Source organism: Uloborus diversus, chromosome 2 (assembly GCF_026930045.1).
Source record: "Uloborus diversus isolate 005 chromosome 2, Udiv.v.3.1, whole genome shotgun sequence".
In the NCBI taxonomy this organism is placed as follows: Eukaryota; Metazoa; Arthropoda; class Arachnida; order Araneae; family Uloboridae; genus Uloborus; species Uloborus diversus.
This window is the reverse complement of record NC_072732.1, coordinates 156,842,389-156,862,807: the sequence shown is the minus strand read 5'-3', so window position 1 is coordinate 156,862,807 and position 20,419 is coordinate 156,842,389. Positions and strand designations below refer to the sequence as shown.

The 20,419-nt window shown below is 31.7% G+C and overlaps 1 protein-coding gene across 1 annotated transcript; it reads left to right on the top strand.

Annotated features, from left to right (window-relative positions):
* LOC129217447 (leucine carboxyl methyltransferase 1-like) lies at window positions 1-2,254 on the top strand. The gene has a single exon (XM_054851746.1). It carries the CDS (start codon window positions 126-128, stop codon window positions 1,059-1,061), a length of 936 nt encoding a protein of 311 aa, XP_054707721.1. The 5' UTR covers window positions 1-125; the 3' UTR covers window positions 1,062-2,254.
* Window positions 2,255-20,419: the final 18,165 nt, after the last annotated feature.

Sequence of the window (20,419 nt, the reverse complement as noted above, 5' to 3'; positions counted from 1 at the left end):
GTGAAGTTTTGATTTTCGTTCATTTCCTTGTAAAGTAATCATTTCCCAAGCTTCGTGTACGTTTCATGTTATGTTTAGTGTAAAAATCATATCCCCTTAGCTGTGGTTTACTTCTACAAGTAACAATGTGTGAAGACGATGCTGTTATCGCTACAAACGATGATGCCGCAATATGTAAGCGTTATGCTGTTCATACGGGATACTGGTCAGATCCCCATATCCAGCATTTCATTAAGTCAACTTCGGAGCGCAAGGCCCCAGAAATTAGCCGTGGATATTATGCTCGAGTTATGGGCATGAAAATTTTACTTGAGCAATTTATCACTACAACAAATTATAACTGCCAGATCATTAATATCGGAGCAGGATTTGACACACTATATTGGAGGCTAAAGGATGAAAATGTAACTGTTAAAAGTTTCATCGAAGTAGATCTGCCTCCGGTAACATCACGCAAATGTTACATTATCAGGAATAGAAAAAACCTACTGAGGATGGTAGCTACAGAAGATGATGACATACAGTTCTCAAGCTGTGAGTTGCATGCCGGTGAATATCATCTAGTGGGATCTGACATCCGAAACATCAATGAATTGGAAGCCAAGCTGTTGAACGGTTTAGTCGACACTTCAATTCCTACTGTTTTCCTCGCAGAATGTGTCCTGGTGTACAACGAGGAGCACTTGACGTCTGCGTTCTTGAAGTGGATTGCGGAAAAATTTCGAACTGCCCTGTTCATCAACTATGAGCAAGTTAATATGGGCGATAAGTTTGGTACTGTCATGATCGAGAATCTGAAAAAGAGAGGGTGCAATCTGGCAGGTGTGTCGGTCTGCTCCGACCTCGAATCTCAGCGGAAAAGATTCACCGATGCATACTGGGATGGGGCTAAATCTTGGGACATGATGGAGGTATATCAGCACCTGCCACAGCAGGATGTTGAACGTGTAGAAAACTTGGAGTTCTTGGATGAGCAGGAGCTCCTGCAGCAGTTGTTGCAACATTATTGCATCACTGTTGCTTTTAAAGGAGAGAGTTTAGAAGACATTGGCTTTAATTGAATTTGCATGCATTTTAGATGTGAATGTTTGAAACTTTCATTGCTAACTTTGCTGATGGTCTTGCACTGAGCATCAGCTTACACCTAAAGCTTAAAACATTTGTGATTGAGTAAAAGTTTCGTGCTGAGAGAGCGTTAAGCTTTTACTACTTTCGCATGTGGCTGTAAAAAAATATCAGCTTAAAAAATTGTAAATTATTTATTTCAACTTGTGATCCTTAAAATGTGATATGTTCTGTGAATACTTTTCTCCCTTATTACACCCATACATAGCATATGCTTGAAGATTTGATAATATTTTACTGCCATGATTCACTGATTTGGCCATTTTTTGTATCATTATTCTGATATTTGACTAAATATTTATGTGATCATTTTGAAATGAATTTTTGCTGCTAGTAAAAGTTTTGCCAACATGGCTGCAATTCCTGTTTTTAGACCCAATTGATTCTATTTGACCCTTTGCTTATGGTTTATACTTGAGTGGTTTCCAAAAAAAAAAATTGTTAGACACCTAAGATTTACAGCAGTTAAAATTTTATTTGTCGTATCTAGGCTAGCCAGACTTTCCGGTTTGACCGGGACAGTCCCGATTTTCAGATAAAATCCTGGTGTCCCGGCCAGTTTACTCCGCATCCCGGAAAGAGATTAATTTGATTACAGATGGCCAAAAAAGTCTAAAAATAATTAGTTTTGAAAGATAATTTAGGATAATTACTTTGTCATTTAAAAGAATGACTGAAAAAATTAATATTGGATTAGCTTATAAAGATTTTCACGAGATTAAAACCAAAATATTGTTCTAATTTTTATTCCTCATTCAAAGTGTTTCTTCTTACTAAAGCAGCTTATAAACAGTAGCATAGAAGAAACATAATGTTTAAACTTATCTGCTTGTGTCATTTATTATTACCCCTGGTTTAAATTCATAATTAGTAACCATTTATCCATACCATAGCAATGAGAATGAACTACTCTCAAAAAATCAGTTAGGGATCTGTATCCTTTTGAATACTTGCGACACAGGAGGGGGGGGGGGTTGCGTTCTGGTGTCCCAGTTGAACATTTCAGAAATCTGGCGAGCCTAGTCATATATGAATCTTTTTAGAAATTGTTTAACATTTAGGTGTTAGTGTTTCCACCAAACCAAAAGAAAAAAAGGCATGGTGTTTCCAGAGAGAAGGGCACTTTAATTTAATTAAAAGGGCATACTTAAATAGATAATTTGCAGTGGAAAGTATATATTTTTCTCTTTTTGTTACACAATATGTATACGAAACTCAAGTATTTTTCAATGGCAGTTTTTTTTTAATAATCACTACTGCTATTGTAATAATTTTAAAAAAAAATACTTTTTATGTTTTATTTTAACAATGAAGCTAAAAATTTAGAAAATCCAAATTTGCACTCAAATCAAATTATGTGGAAGACATGGTAATTACGTTTCTTGGATAAATCTTGACCTTTCGAAAGATCTGATGACCTCTATTTAATGAAGTTTTGTTTAAACTTCAACGGGTCAAGGTGGGTGCTTTATGCAAAAAAGACGAAAAGGTGAATTGAACATTAACTATTGAGACAAGGCACTACGCCTCCCTAAAAATATATGAGGGAAACTCTAGGTGTCATGATAATGCTAGGCTTCAAAATGAGAAATCTAGGTGACATTTTCAATGAATAATTGTTTGCAGTCTTGCATAATATAGACGAACGCGCGAACGGCGTTCAAAAAAAAGTTTGGGCTTTGCAGAAATTTTTTTTAAAAACTACTAACGTTATTTTTCAGAAAAAAAAGAACTTTTTTGAAAAATCCTACACTATTTCTGTTTCTTCTGAATCTCATGCAAAATTAATCTAAAAAATAATGATTTCTTCTTGAAATTGTGATTATAGTACGCTAATTACTTAATGACAAAGGGTTAAACGATCGCAAAAGGAGAAGCTTCTACTATGACTGTTTTTTTATTTTACACAGCTTGAATCGCGTAAGAGGAAAATTTTGTAAAATAAACAACTTTACAGACTACAGAATGGTTTCGATTGGTGATTCCTGTTGTAAATTGAGTTTCAGTGCGTTGGCGTTGAGAGAGAGAGAGCAGGGATCTGTCGAGGATTTTTCACAAGGTCCTTTTTTTGTGAAAAATCAAATAATTTTGTGAATAGTGAATTAATTTTGTGAAAAATCAAATAATTTCACAAAAAAAAAAGAAGTTTTTTTTTTCTTTTTTTTGTTGAAACAAATTTTTAGAATTTAGAGAGGGCACAAACTGCATCATTTAAATTTAAAGTTGAGTGTTTTCCTCTTCTGTGTTGAGAATATCATTCTAGAGTATTTTTCTAGTATTTGGGGGGAGGAGGGCGGCATCCCTCTCTCAAGTAGAAATATTTATCTACCATTCTACATTATGTTAAATTATACTAGAAATATTTCTGTACAGTACTTAAAATAATTATTTAAAAAAAAAAAAAAAATCAGACAAGGGTTCAGCATTTAACTTTTTGACCCAAGACACTCGTAAAAAGCGCGGAATTTCATTTAAAGCTTGTAAATTTCCTGATTTTAACAAAAATGATTTTTTTTTTTTTTACTAAACAAAGCGTACTAAACATCAAAAATTCAAAAAATCGGATTCCCATAGCAGATGCAAAGAGATCGCTATTCCCAAAGTGAAGGCATCAAAAGTAAGGCTTGTAAAAGAAATATTTTTGGTAAAATTATTTTAAAATTGTATTTTAGAGTGCTATGATAATCATATCATTAATATCTGTGGACACAGTTGAAGCAAAAAAATAAATAAATAAATAAACCATCCATTCAGCATTTTAATTTTTGACTCATAAAAGAAAATGGAATTTTGCTTTAAAAATTTGAAATGAGTGTTCTAACAAAAATAAAGACTTTTCATTTATTTGCATCCTAATAAAGTGAAGTTAGCTTCGAAAAAGAACAAAATATGATCCTCATATTGGATGTTAAACGATTGTATTTTTCAAAATATAGACATCTAAAGAAAAAAACGGCAAGTAAAAGAGTTTATTTAAAGTTAATCATCCTTGTTAGCATTGAAAAATCAAACCCATATAATTTTCACCAAAAATAACAGTCAAACATCACACCAAACCATAAAAACGCAAATATTGACAAGCTGGTAAAATGATAAGAATATTTTCTAATCAAGTCATCACGTCAAGTCGCCAGACACTAAATGGTGTTAATTTTAAAGTTGGCAACCCTATCTGAAGCAATCATATTTTTCCATCCACTCTTACTATCCCTTTTGCAGTTCTAAGTTCATTTCGCTCATATATATTATTATTATTATTTTTAATTAAATCATGAACAGGGGGAAAAGTGCTTACCAACGCCTTTTCAGAAAAGTTTACAACACCGCCTTTTCAGAAAAGTTTACAACAACACCGCTGCTAATTAGCTGTGATAAAACCTAACTTATTTTCAGCTGTTAATTTCTTTCCAATAAACAAAACAACAAGCATTATATTTATTTGGCAGTTGCAATTTATCAGTGTCAATTTTTTTTTCTTTGCAAAATTAGCAGATTTTGTATAAGTTGATCCCTCTAATTTAACTTTAAAAAAGGTTCCAAAAATTATCGGTTTAGGTTTAATATGTGTTATTTTGCTTTCAGATTTGCTCTTTCAATAAACAATTTGTGAAAGATCCGTTCCTTTTTATCAGAATTTGGTGAAGGGTCCGTTTTGGGAGATCAGGATTTTGTGAAAGTTCCGTTTTTGTTGATCAGATTTTTGTGAAGGGGTCCATTAACGGACCCAAATATCCTCTGGCCAGACCTCTAGAGAGAGAGGAAAAGAAACACAGATCAGTCGGCGGCAGCATAGGCGCCCATATGCAAGTTGAAAGGGGGGGGGGGGGCTCAAATATTTTCCCCATGGTTTAGCTGGATATTTTCCCCGCGGAAACTGATTTCAGGACAGATAAGAATCATTAAAATTTGACATTTTTAACAATTTATTCATTAATGGCTGAAGAAGAAATGTTTTTACATTTTTGCAAAGAAAAAAGTACTAAAAGCAAGGAAGTTCTAATTTCAAAGGGGGGGGGGGCTCGAGCTCCCCCTTGCCCCCTATATGGGCGCCCTTGGGCGGCAGCATATAATCTGCACCTCATTAATAACTTTTTTAACAGATAATATACAGGAAGATACGGTATTTATTGTTGCAGAAATACTTAATTTTAAACAAATAGTAGTTTTTGTTGATTTGTTTACAAAATCAAATATTTTCATAAAATTTTCAAGTAAAAAGCAGGTAGCTCATGTTTTGTCAGATCTTTTTTAATTTTTTCACTATAAAATGAAAATAATAATAACGATCATGTGATTGGTATTGGGCAAAAAATAATGGTTAAGGCAGCTTTCTTCAGTTGGTGAAAAGTAAGCGTAAACTCCATATGTTATTGCAAAAACATTTTAAAATCTTTTTTTTTTCATCTTTTTTATATTTTAATATAAATTAAAGGTGAATTAGGCAAAATTATTACTTGCAGAAAATTTTCCAGTTAGGATTTGTGTTTGCAGAAAGCTTTTCATTTTATGTAAGTCTGATTGTATGAGATTCATTCATAAATATTATTAAACAGAAATGCTACAGAATTGTAGTAGCATATTCAAAAGAAAAAAAATTCATCTGTAGAGTATACAGTAGAAAATGATTTTGTACAGAGAAAAAATTGAACGCATTTTTAACTTACTTTCACAAATGTATTTTCTAATGTCAATCTCATGTCACAGTTGTGATGAGCAGGAAAAGAAAAGCGTTGATTGAATTCTAAATTTTAAGAGTCAAATTTGACAAGTAGGTTGATAAATCTAGTTGTTACATCAATATTTTGAACTTTCAAAATGCAACGAACAAATGCTTTTCTCATGCTGATAAGATACATAATGTGAATTTAAAAAAAAAAAAAAATAGTTTTGTGATATTTTTGCAGAAAAAACTTTTTTTTCCCTTTAAGACAGAAAATATCTGTGGCAGACTAGAAACTCTGCATGATTGCCGTAGAACATAAAGTTTATTTATGAATCAAAATAAGCATGAATCTAAATGAAAAGAATCTCAAAACCAGGGTCCGTGATTTTTTAAATTTTTTTTTAAATCAAAAAAGTCAGATTTTTTTAAATTTAAATCAGATTTTTTCCAAATGTTCAAAAATTTGTAGATATTAATTACTTTACATTTATAAACGTAATATATTTCATACAATAGATGAATCCATTCAACTTATTTTTAAAATTAAGATACATTCTCTAACTGTTCAATGAAATTTTAAGATTTATTAATACGTTGTAATGCTTAGATAAGATGTGATTTAGTTTTATGCTTTGCTTAAAGATAAGGTTTCCATTATCATGTACGTTTTTAGTGTAAAATTATATGTTGAGCAATCTTTTCTGAACTATATTAGTCATGGTGTATAAGAAAAACTCCAAATTTTTATTTTGTTTAAACTGTAATTTTGGAGTAAAAGCAATAGAGTGAAAATCTGTTACACACACAGAAAGAGGGATCTATGTAGTTTTGCGTGTTGAAGTTAAGATAGTATAATGCAGTGTTGTTAAATTTAGAGCAATACAATATAAAAATGCAAAATTAAGTCTTAAAAGTAAAATCAACTGATTTTAATTAATAATTTTGTTAAAAAATCACTTAATTCAAATTAATTGATTTAAATCAATGATTTTTTTTAAAAAAATCACTTAATTCAAATCAATTGATTTAAATCCATGATTTAAAAAAAATTACTTGATTTAAATCATGATTTTAATCATGATTTAAGTCCAGCTGATTTAAATCAACGAACCCTGCTCGAAACCACAAAATTTTAAGATTTGAACCCTTAATACTGCTGTTATAGTCAATCTTTGGTTGTGTTTGGGGAAAGAAATCAGGGCCAAGGCCCTAAATTAATATCAAAAATCACTATTTCGTCCATTTTTGGTAACATCAAGAGAACGGAGGAGTTGGGTTTGGGGGGAGGGGGGTGATTTTTTTTCAAAAGTTAAGTTTACTTTATATTTTTGATGGCATAAGAAGGCTAAGAATGCCACCTAGAAATTTTCTGAAACTGATGTTTTAAAAACACAATTTGAGGCTATCTTTGATATTTTACAAGAATGATTCAAGTTGGTATGGTTATGATAACTATTGTCAAAAGTGATTCAGAAATGACCTAAATTGCTATATTTCAAGTGAGCATAAAAAAACACCTGTATACATACTAAGGCTAGAAAAATCTCAAAAATTTTACCTGCCCAGTTTTTTGTTCTCGACTTAAGGAAGATTGCTCACTGACTTTGCTGACAATTCCTAATGATTTTATGTTTGTCCAAATATAACTTTTGTGGTATTGCTTGAAATAAATTTTGAGCTCTGGTGAGGATGTGATAATCTTTACTAATAATAAAGCTGAAAGTTGGTCTGGATCTCTGTGACGCGCATAGCGCCTAGACCGTTTAGCCGATTTTCATTAAATTTAGTACAAAATTAGTTTGTAGCATGGGAGTGTGCACCTCAAAGCGATTTTTCAAAAATTCCATTTTGTTCTTTTTATATTCAAATTTTAAGAAAATTTTACCAAGCAAATTATCACAACGTGGACGAATAAATTACGGAATTATAATAACGTGGAACCGTAACATGGGCAAGCAAATGAATATAGCAAATTGGCGAGAAATTCATCATCCATTATTTAAATATACAGGTGAACCAAATGACTTTCTAATTTTCTACTCCGGGCAAAGCCCTGCGGGTACTACTAGTTTTTTTAGTAAAATACGAAATAATCAAGTTTTAGGAAGAAAAATTTGATTAAAAAATGATATGCCTAGCCGGCCATGTAAAGGTAAAAGATTCATGCCCGATCAGAATTTTTACATGCCCCGGTCATGTTGAGCAATATAATTTTCGAGCCCTGCTATATACAGAGATCTTGAAAATACTAATCAGTATTGATTCAGTGGGATTAAAATGGAAGTGTATGTTTAAAATTGTGGTTATTTATTTTTTTTTTTTTTTGCAAATACTACATATCCTTTACTTAGTACAAAGAAATATACATTGTGTGAAACAGCGCTTAAAATGGAGTCATTAGATTTTAATGATCTATTTCCGGAAAAAAAGCATGTTTCTTCGGCAGGATAATTAGGAGCTATCATTTTAAGTCCACATACTACCAGTTTTATTGCAGAAAATTGATTTTAAAAGTGAACATTTTAACTTCTCGTTTCTTTTTTAATATATGATTTGTGAAAAAATAAATTAAGTTAATCAAATTTTGGGAACCACTGGTTGTACAAGAGTGACTTTATGCTGTATTGTCTGGCATCTTGTTCATTCATTTAAGATGTGTTTGAAGTAGCTATGCTTTTATCAGGGTTAGCCAAAATGGGCCCAGCTCGAAAAAACTCTCCCATATTTTTTCGGGAAGTGGAAGGTTGTAGTAGGACAACAAAAAAAAAAAACATACAATCAGTAGGCTTGCCAGACATCCCGGTTATCAGACAAAATCCCAGTGTCCAGGCCGGTTTACTTTAAAAGTTCCGGTAAAAGATAGATTTGATTAAAGTCTAAAAATAATTAACTGTGAAGGATTATTTAGGATAATTACTTTGTCATTTGAAGCATTTACTTGTAAAACTAGTATTGGATTAAAAGATTCTTTTTACTAAAGTAACTTATAAATTTTTCCGTGTACGAAATAAAAAGTTTAGATTTATTATAAGTTTAAATTATTGTGTCATTTGTCCCCTGGTTTAGGCTCATAATTTGTAACCATTCATCCATAGCAATGAGGTGAACTACCTTTTAAAGCACTCTAAAATCCAGTCAAGGGTGTGTACCCTTTTGAATACTCGCAAAGCGGGGGGGGGGGGGGGGGGGCAGTCCGGTGTCCCGGTTGAACATTTCAGAAGTCTGGCAAAGCTAACTATGTAGGTAAAGTGGGTTTTTCAAGCTCCCCCACTTGAAAAACAAATCTCCGTGAAACATTTTTTTTCAAAATTTAGTGCACATTGGAAACATTTATTACAGAAACTTACTAGTTATTATAATACTATAATTCATCAATACCAAACATTAGAAGTACCACCTTTCTTTTTGGACAATTTGGCTCAGTCATATAGGTTTATCTTAGCTATTTGTGGATAAACTTACAATATATTTAGAAATTTATTTTATTTAATTATTTATTTATTTAATTCTTTTTTTTAAATTAAAACTGCATATGGATAAAATAATTTAACTATTAATTTTTAAAAATTTATTTAGGGATCAAAATAAGCTATAATTATTTCAACTAATTTCAAAGATTTTTTCTACATAGTTGGGAAAATGCTTTGATTATCAATACCGGAATTATAGGTAGAGGTCAGAAGAATAAATATCAAATACACCATTAACTAAAAATTATATAATATAATGCAACTGACTAATAGTGACACGAGAGAGAAATTGGTTAAGAATAATGATTTGAAGGAGTTAAAATGTTGAATTTATATTTAAAAATAATCTAAAATCAAATAGTGTAGTTGAAATTCTGGTAATACTGAGCAATGTTTGGAATTTTTAACTTATTACTTGAAAAAACTTTTATTATTTCTCATAAATTTTGAATCATTTGATTACGTGTAAACTGATGAAATATTTTGTACTATGAGGCTCATTTTTTTGAAAATTTTAAAATTTCAATGGCTTACCCATGCATCAGTTTTCATGTGGTTCAGCATGTGGTCACTATTGTGCTGTATTCCTACTACTGTACTGTTTTCTTAAGTTAAATATTTGTGTCAGTTAATTGATTCTTTTTTAATTAAATGTGCCAAATCTTTCGAATAATTGGATAATTAGATAGCTAATTAATATTCTTATATATGGATCTAAATGTTACTTGTATTTTACTTAGAAAGTAAAATACCTCTGTAAAGTTGTTGCTTAGTTTTTTAATGACTAATTATGTAAAAATATGTAAGTCTTATAAATGTAAAATTGTAGAAATGATATTTATACATGTTGTACCCTCCAACAGTTATTTTATTTTCATTTTATTTTAATCAATGTTAAAATGTAAGCAACCTCTTTTTTTTTTGAGCAATCACGATTGCTTATTGCTTTTATTTGACTGTTTTGATGTCCTATCATTTTATTTTCCCGCCGCCACCCTCCGCACCATCACCGTGGACCGGCCGCCTCACGATGCTGCTCCTATAGCGAAAGTCGTCTCCAGGTTGCGTCAATATCCTACACTTACACGCATACATACACGCACGTGCAAACAAACACATACACCTACACACATACACATGCGCATACATACACCTACACACATACATAAACACATACATACACCTACACACATACACAAACACACACGCATACATACAGACACCTACACATACATACAGACACCTACACATACACACACAACTACCCACACACTCATGCCTACACACAGGCACAAACACACACACACACATTTGTGATTGCGAAAAACATAATTTGAATTTCAAATGTCAAAATTAAAATTAATTTTTAATTTTTTTTTTTTTTTTTGTAATTTGAAGAGAAATAATGAGAATTTAAAAATTGATGTTTTATTGATCTGTATTATTATTAAAATTTAAATACTGAAATGATGTATGCTATGGGCTCTTTTTGTACCTACATTATATTATAATTTTATTCTTATAATTCAACTGTAGAATATAGTCGAGTCCTGCTAGTTTGTATAATATAAATATAAAATGACAATGTAAAAATGTTCAATGTAACATATGTAATTCGTGTTACGCGAGAAAATATTTCCAAAATTCCAAAGAAATCAAGTTGGGAAAGTGACACTAGATGACTGGAGGGGAAAAAAAAAAACATGCTAAAATTAAAATAGAGAGTGCTGGGAATCTATCATTGCTTAAAAAAACAAAATAACAATGTGCCAAAATGATAAAAATGCAATTGAGGCTCTCTTTATGTGGCTTTGTCAACTTTTAAAATACATTTATGTTTTCAATTTTGTGAGCTCCTTTTTTTTCCCTTGCTACTTTATCTCTATATTTTGGGTGTCTATAAAAATTAATGTTTCTCTTCTATTTTACGATGCAGTTTGCATATTACAAATTTTTAGTAATCCGATTTGGTGTGTCGGTCCAGATCAACTCGGATTATCGGGACTCGACTACATATTTTTTTTCTTTTTATCTGATGATTCCAGTTGATTGTTTATTAATTTGTAAGGTTATAAATTTGAAAATTGCTATTTAAACTGTTTTGCACTTTAAAAATATGCACATGTAGTTTGCTTTCTTAATTTTGGATACACAAAAAATAAATATTTATATGGTTCTGGTTTTAAGAGTTGTTATCAACTTTTAATGAAATTAAAAAGGATGAAAATATTTCAGAGAGCAAAAGTACTATAGACCCTCGTTTTACGTGGGTTTATTTTATGCAGTTTCGATTATACGCGGTTTAAGATTTGACACCTTTATTTTATTTTACACGGATGAGTTTCGGTTTTACCCGGATATGGCAATGCAAATAGATAAAATGTTCCCCTCTTTCAAAATCCAAAGTCCTCAACATTGCAGATTACACATAATGAACTGCATTTTGGCCTGCTAATAATCGAGCTTGGGCCACCGGAGACATTTTATGTAATTGGTTCCAAAGCTCTTTCCAGAAGTAAAGTTATTAAATGCACACAGTTCGGAACTCACTGGAAGATGAGCTTTTAGGAGTGACAAAGGAGGCCAAAACCAACGAAGATACCGACATAGGTGATACACTGTCAAAAACGTTCACATTGAAAATTTTGAGCCATTCCTAGACAATAGAAATGATCTTTGTGATTTGTTAATGATGGAAGATTCTATCATAGAAATGATGCAAGTGGTCATGGATGCTTTAATGCTCTGCAAAGAATTACAGAGAAAAATTCTTAATGACTGCCAAAAGACTCATTGTGAGCTCCTCTTTATAAACAGAACACAAAATTAATTTTTATGTTTTCCTTATACATGTTGTGCATAAAAGTCGATATAAGTACGCATTAAACTTATTATACAATTAGTGATCACTAGAATGAAGTAATTTTTTTATCTACGGAACCTAACCCCTATTTTAACACTACTATTAAGTCAATTTACACAGTTTCAATTTTGCGTCATTTCTGTGTAATGTAACCCCCGCGTAAAATGAGGGTCTATTGTATAGCCTAAATTGAGTACCACAGAGTAAGAAGAGTAATCTTTCAGTCCATTTAGCTTATTGATACTTTTCATTTTAAATTGAATTTGAATTATGTTTCATCATATTCAATTTTACTTATGTTCTATTAGAATTTTATATAGCTTTATTTCATACTTTTAATAACGAAAATTTCCAGTGATGTGCAGTTCACCATGTCAAACCAAGCCAAGCTTGGACTCTCGGGAAATATTTTTTATTTTTACCCTCAATAACACAAAATATGTGGATACCTGTTTTTAAATGTTTTTTATTTCTCAAAGTGAGTTTTAAAATATTTAACTCAAGTGACACCTTCAATCCAAGCACTGGAGGAGTGAAGTGTTGTCTTGACAACCCACCTCACCATGACTTATATCCAGTAACAGAAGAGCGGTGAAGTAACCTCTACTAAGATGAGGATCAGGCAAGCATTTCTAAACTTGAAAAGAAGTAAGAAGAGTTTGGTTTAAAATCTTAGATTGATTTCTATTGAATGTTAATTGTTAATTTCTCTGAGAGAGTAACACCTTTTTTTTCTGTTACTAAATTTCTTGCTGTAAATTAATGTACTGCTTAGAATGCATAATTTGTTTGTAAAAACTCGTAATTTTTTGGTATTTTAGTACATATGATTTTATAATTAATGAATACTATGAATGTTGGAGTCATGTTTGCTGTATAAAGGATGTCCTATTCAACCTAACAGTTATTAAAATTAATATCATTTTACACACACAAATAACTAAAAATATTTTTTAATGTTATGATATGGCGAAAAAATGGACAACATGGGGGCTACCTTAACAGCTGCACATCTCTAAAATTTTCATTATTTGTTTTATCAGAATTAGGGAATAATAGTTAGATAATTATTATTATTATGTTCATGGTTGCAATGTTTTCTTGCTTATGCTATAATTTTTAAATGCTTTTCAACAGTAAAACTTAATTGTTGTCAAAACTTGAATTGACAAATTGAAATCTGAATAGGGTTACCACAGTGGTAAATAAATATCAATATATTAAGGTTTATCACCCATCCCTGATGAATTTTTAATATTATTCTTTTTTTTTGTAATTAGTTTTCAATGGGAAAACTTTGATAAATTTTGCATTAGATATTGTTTTGAAAATTAAATCTTAATATCTCTTTTTTTTCTTTTTTTTAAATAAAATTTATTTATCTATGTTAATTTGTACTGTTGAAGTTTACATTCTCTAACATTAAGTTTTATTTGAATTTTAATTTGTTGAATTCAGTTATATAAATTCTTTATGAATAATTTGTTGACACATGCATAACATATGTATTTTCCTTTTCTCAATTATATATATTATATTAATAAGACAAAGCAGAATTTTAGAAAATTATATGGACAAGGTAACTTTAACTATTAAGACTTTATATTCAGTAAATTACCGGCCATTAGCCAGGGCTAAAGCAAAAATACGTCAGCCTGGCATATAGGGCTGATGAGTGCTTATAAGCACGAAACTGCAGTCCTCGGCTGGAAATGACGGAGCTGGCGGTGTATTTCACGTATTAAGACTTTGTTTTTGTGAATCAGCAAGCAGATATAGGGTACTTTTGCAATGAATTGACCAGTACTGTGGAGTCAGGGGGAGGGGGAGGGTATAACTGACTCCAACTCCAGAATTTTTAGAACCTTCGACTCTGACTCAGTTTCCTTAAGCCCAATATCAATTCAATTCTGACTCCGCAAGTATTGTGAGAGTTGCTGACTTTAAGGTTAAACAACCAACTCCAACTCCGACTCTTGGAACTTTAAACCTTCAACTCCAACTTCTTCACCCCAAAATTAGTTGGACTCAGACTCTTCAACTCCGACTCCTCAACCCTGGTGACACAGAACCGAGTACAGTTTAAGACATGAATTCACTGTGTAAGGAATTGTATGTTGATTCTTCTTGTGGATTTCAAAAACAGAAAGAAAAAAGGAAGCTTCATGTGATGTGCAATCATCATCAATTGCACAGTGAAAATATTTTACGGTTTATTTCCCTGACTTTTCAGCTTTTAATTTAGTCAGATGTTACTTGACAGTCTGTTTTGAACTAATGTTGCCACAAGATAAACTACTAGGCAAGCTATATAAAGGGCAGGAGCGTATATAGAATTTATTTTGGGAGAGGCTGAACCTAATTTTTTGGATTTTAAACTTGAAAATATTAAAATCTGTACTTACAATGAGTAGTTTAAAATTAATTTTGGGAAGAGCCAGGGACATTTTTGGCATTCCTTTCAAACACACTCTTGTTAAACAATTATTGATATAGAATAATAATTTCAAGCTCTTACTAGACTCTTGCAAAGAAAAAGAAAACTAAATTACTTATTTCTGATATAGTACTGAAAAATTTTGCTTTCTACAAAAAACATAGACTTCTAAAGCATGTCCTTCTTTTCTCATTTTGGCAGTGTCAAAATAGTATGTGTTTTTTTTTTTTTTTTTTAAATCTCCTTTTTTTATTGGCCTCATTTTCCTCTCTAGTTAGTCACAATGTAGCAATCCCCAGCCTTTATTATTTTTTTAAGGAAATTTATGAAAAGGAATGCAAACTTGGTTTAAGTAATGTTTCCTAACTTTCATAAAATTTTGAAATAAAATAAAAAAGGCTGTTTAGTTTCACTAAAATACAATCAAAATCTGGTAGTTAAAACCGAAATAATTTCTTCAAGTGTAATTTGAATTCCCTCACTTTCAAAAATACAGAGGGTTTCTTAATCTCGCACATGATGTTTGATGTTTCTGCTGCGGAAATCTTCGTTTTTTAAATTCAAAATGCTGTTGAATCTTTTTCTATTTTTTTTTTCTTTCACTTAGATACTTAATGGACATGAAAATTGCTTCGTGTTTGGTGCTGTACTTTGAAAAATATTTTAATTGTGGATTGTTTGTTGAGTTTTAAGTATGATAACTTGTGTGTAGTACTTTGGTACTGCTGATGCAAATATTGATCTTAAAGCTTATTTGTTCTGCAATTTAATCTTCATCGCATAGCATTTGATATTGTTTTAACTAACAGGACTTTGGTGTGATATAATGAAAACTTTGAATTTTTATTTTTGTCGAAATATTCTACTTATGAAGCAATTGTGAAGTATCGCAATCAAGCTCAGATCTATAAGTTTTGTGCCCCCTGCAAAAATTCAGCAGGGCCCTTAACTACCTACTGGATTTCTGTGCCATTAAGGGCCACATTGCGGATTTTGCAGGTAAGTAGATCCTGGCCTGATCGCAATACATATATGACATCTGAATTTTTTTATTCTGTTGCATGTAATAAAATGGTAATACTGCATGGAAGTGCTCTTTGTAGTTGACAAATTCATAGTGAAATAAATTTGTAAGCAAGTGTAATCTTAAATGCATTAAGATTGCTGAATAAATTTTCTTCCTTTTCCATTTGACTGAATATTTAATAACTAGGATGTTCTAAATATTTTTTATGTGCCCATCCTCCCCCCCCCCCCATCTAGAAAATAAAGCAAATTTTAGAAGCATTTTATGTTATTTCAAAACTGTTATGTTTGATCACAGTTTGACTAACCTAAAGTGGGTAAAGTAGGCTCTTAAAAATGCAATATATGAAAGTCGTACTACTTACTCAGGTGTGCCCCTAAGAGCAAAGGCCCCTCCCCCCTGCTCTTAAATGCCACAAAGCTTCTTTTCAAGAACATAAAATTACCAAAATGGAGTTAAAATCCTCTACAATTACCTGCCCCTCCCTCCCTCCTCCCTAAAAAAATCAATAAATAAATTCAATGATGTAGTATGCATTATGAACTCACCTTGTGGACATTCCAGACATTATGATAATTAAACTAATTTAACTAATAGTTGTAATTAAGTAAAAAAAATTACAGTATTTAATACTTTTACATAACTGCTAAGTATTAATTTAATATCTATTGGAGAAATATACTTTATTCACAATAAAGGGACTCCTACAATTTGAAAGGGGCCTAAATCATCATATGGTTATTATAATTACTACTGTGTTCACTGATTAAATATATTGTGTTTTCTGCAAAAAGAAAAAAAAAAGAAGAAAGCTTTAAAATTGCTATTTATATTAAGAGGTGTGAAAAGATGTCTTGTTGCCCTCTTTATCTTTATAAGTACTTATTAACACTCATAACAGTCTAGTTCACCTGTTTATATTTTCTGAATCTTAAAATGTGCAATTTATAAATTAAATAATAATGAAAATAGTTTTGCCAGAAATTTTTTTGCATAAGATCTTTTTTTCACCCCCCCCCCCCCCCCCCCCCCAATGTTTTGAACTAGATTTTACACATGACTTCATACTGGGTTAATATTTTCGTTTATATTTGGAATTTTGTGACTCATAAATCAATTAGTTTATACAGATAAAAAAGCATTTTGAAAATTGGTTCTCATTTATATCAGATTAAGTGAAAAAGTACATTAGTTTAGCTGTGAAATTATGCATGACAAAATTTTACAAGAGATAATCAATTACTTGTTTCGCTTATTAAATCTGTGTAAAAAATGTATACATGAAAATAAAAATATATTTCTGTGCCACTGAAGAATATTGTAATAAAATTCTAATGCATACACATAAATTAATACTCCTTGATGTACATATTAATTTGTTTTAAATTTATCTGTTGATGTTCCTAGTTGATTTTATTTGATAAAATTATAATAAACTAATTTGAAATAATCATTGTTTTTTTTTTAGTGTGAATTATTTTTTCATAAAAAATACTCAAATTGTTGTTTTAAATCAATTTTGTATTGCCTTTATTTGTTTACATAAACATTTTGTTCTTTATTTCTACATTGAGCTTGTAGATTACGTATAAATTCTTGCTTTATTATGAAAGTCTAATAATGACGTCTCAACGGCCGGTGAAATCCATGAAACATCATTTCATTGAACAGATTTATTGGGCTACAATGACCTTGTTTAACAGTAACCACTGTTTTTAATTGCAGGCTCATCCTCATTTAAGCTTGAAATTAGTTCAAAACAATTAAAATTTACATTCTAATTATCTAAAAAAAATTCAAATAAATTTCATTTACCGAAAAATCAGCTCTTTCTACTGATACATAATTTAATATGTATGAGTATTTTTTCACCCACATGTTCTAGGATTTATGGGAAGTTTTTGCTTAATATTGTTCCACATTAATTATTAGGTCTAAGATAAGATATAATTAAGAATAACTGCCCCTAGAATATTAAGATATAATTAATACCATTTAAAAATATTGAGTTGTCAACAGGTATGACGTTGCATACAACTTTTGAAAGAATCCAAACTCCTGAAGTGTGAAATTAAATTGAAATATTTTATTGAAATTGCTGACTGGTTCTGCATTTACTCAACCAAGCTCATTCGAAATTCAATTACGCTCCCAATATATATAAATAAAACAAAGAATATATTTATATGTGGTGCATGTTCTCTATACAAATCCACAGTTTACGTCGGATCTCGACCAAATTTGCAGGGAGGTACTTGAGCACCCCAGAAGGAATGTAGGGGGTTTTCAAACACCAAAAAAGTACCAAACCGTTCAGGTTTTAATTTTAGAGCCTAAAAATGGCATTTATGGCTGTTTCTACCTGAAATAATTATCCGATCAGTACAAATTTAGTGCCATTCGAAAGCTCACGAAAAATATTCCCGAAATTGATTTAATTGCTTCGAATTTTAAATAAAACCAAGGCTGTAAAATCATTGGGACATTTTTTTAAAAGCATTTTTAAGCCTAATGGAACATAAATTCATCTCGGGGAAAAATTATCGTTTGCGCCATCTCATTTTAAATTAGCATTTAGAATGTTGCACTTTTTTTTCCCTGCTGTGACAAAAATAAAATCTTGTTTTTGTTTTGAGGTAAAAATTTCATATTTGAATAATTATTTGGCGATTTAAAATTATTTCCTTTTTTTGAGCAATCACGATTGCTTATTTTTCTCATTTGACTGTTTTTGGCGTTATGCTGATTTTATTTTCCCACCAGCACCCCTCTGCAGCATCACCGTCGACCGGACCGCCTCACGATGCTGCTCCTCTTGCGAAAACCGTCTCCAGGTTGCGTCCATATCCTACACACACATGCATACATACACACACCTACACATACACACACTCATGCCTGCACACAGACACAAACACATGCCTACATACACACACACACACACGAACGCCTACACACAGACTCAAACACATGCCTACATACACACACACACACACACGAACGCCTACACACAGACACAAACACATGCCTACATGCACAGCACTGCATACACAGCACGCACATACATGCATACATACACAACACAAACACACCCACACACACTCGCAGACATACACACACACGCTCGTGATTGCGAAAAATATAATTTAATTTAAGATGCCAAAAATTCAAATGAGTATAATTTATTTTTTTTTTTGTACTGCTATCAGAAGATATCAGGAAGGTTGCGTTTAATTAATTTGGGAATTTTTAATTTGCCATTTTCTTTCTTTAAGAATGATTATTTTGACTGGAAATCCTACAGTATTTTTTTTTCTCTAATTGAAGCTTGATTGTCTTACATGCGTCACTTGACATAACTTTTATTTTCGAGGCAGCCGTGCAATGCAGCTAGTGATAGAATATATTTTGATGCTTAAGATCTGACCCAATCACTAAATTTGGGCAGTTATTAGTTCCAGTGGCGGCTAATGGGAGGGGGCGTGCCTCCTCACTTTTTTTAGACAATAATTTATAACTTTTTATTTCTTTTCTTTTCTTTTTGTTCGTATGTGCTTGAAATTTAAAAAAAAAAGGATGTTGTATGCAGAAGGGGGGGGGGGGGGTGGTCGGGTAAAATTTTTAAAGGTTGACTTTGTTACATTTCCCCCCCTGAAATGTGCATCCTAAACAATATTCTCTATAAAACCTATCTGAGAAATACAGTGGGGAAGAAGAGATTTTAATTCGAAAAAAATAATGATGTTAGGGTAAATCTTAATTTCTTTTAAAAAGAAATCTTTGAATTAAAAATTTTCAATAGTTACAGCAAGTAACCCCCCCCCCCCCCCCCCCCCATTTTTTTTTCTTCTTTTTCCAAGTTCGTCTGAAAATAAAAGTCTCTCCTCGGAATCCGCTTTTTCCCACCAAAAAATACATTACGGAACATCTCTACTTTCATTTTTAGATCTTCAATTTCGCAAAATTGCCTGGGAAAGTCTCAGAATACCCTTACAACTTCTCTTAAAATTTCGAAAATCGCTTAGTAGCGAGAGAGCGTTTGGTAAGGGTTGGGTAAAGGGCGATATGGTCGTCAGCATCTATAATATGATCCGTCATCCGTCCCAGATTACAAAAAACTCCAGAAAGAAGGACAAAGGACTTGAAACAATATGAAAACGGAGCAACAGGTGTTTTGTGAGACAGGCATGACCAGTGATACCCAAGCCAAAACTCAGTCTTCATTTTATATCTCAGCCGTTTGGTAACTGATGATTTATTTTCTTTCCAAGACTTTTGAAATGAAGGAGTTATATCTCAGCCGTTTGGTAACTGATGATTTATTTTCTTTCCAAGACTTTTGAAATGAAGGAGTTGTTGCAAAAGGGAGAGAGCTCCAAATTTCAGTGCGTCCACATTAAAGCCTTAAATACCAAATCTCATTTAAAATTTTATGATTGCTCTTGTATAATCGTACTGCGAAGCATTTTTTACGGGATTTGTGAAAATATTTTGATTAAAAAAAAGTGGATTTATGTTTTAATCTCTAATGCAGACCTCTTGGTTGCGTTTGCCCGACCTCGACCGGTGGCCACCAGTCGAGGTCGGCGAACGCACCCTTAGCTACTTTATTTTTGCAGCAAGCTCTTCAATTGTTCTCAGAGAGAGGTTCTTTTTTAATTAATTCCTCTGTCACAGGGATAAACTGTAAAAACGATTATTTTTCTCAGGTATGTCTGTATCTATCCCCACTTTTCATATGGAAAATGAGAACATGTGTGGAGGAAAATCGTCCTTGTTATGTGAATTGGAGAGTAGGGGCTCTGCATTTTCTTCTCTCATCCGAAAACTGCGC

Excerpts from the sequence above, each read along its gene's own strand:
- LOC129217447 (XM_054851746.1), top strand. The coding sequence starts at position 126 with ATGTGTGAAGACGATGCTGTTATCGCTACAAACGATGATGCCGCAATA.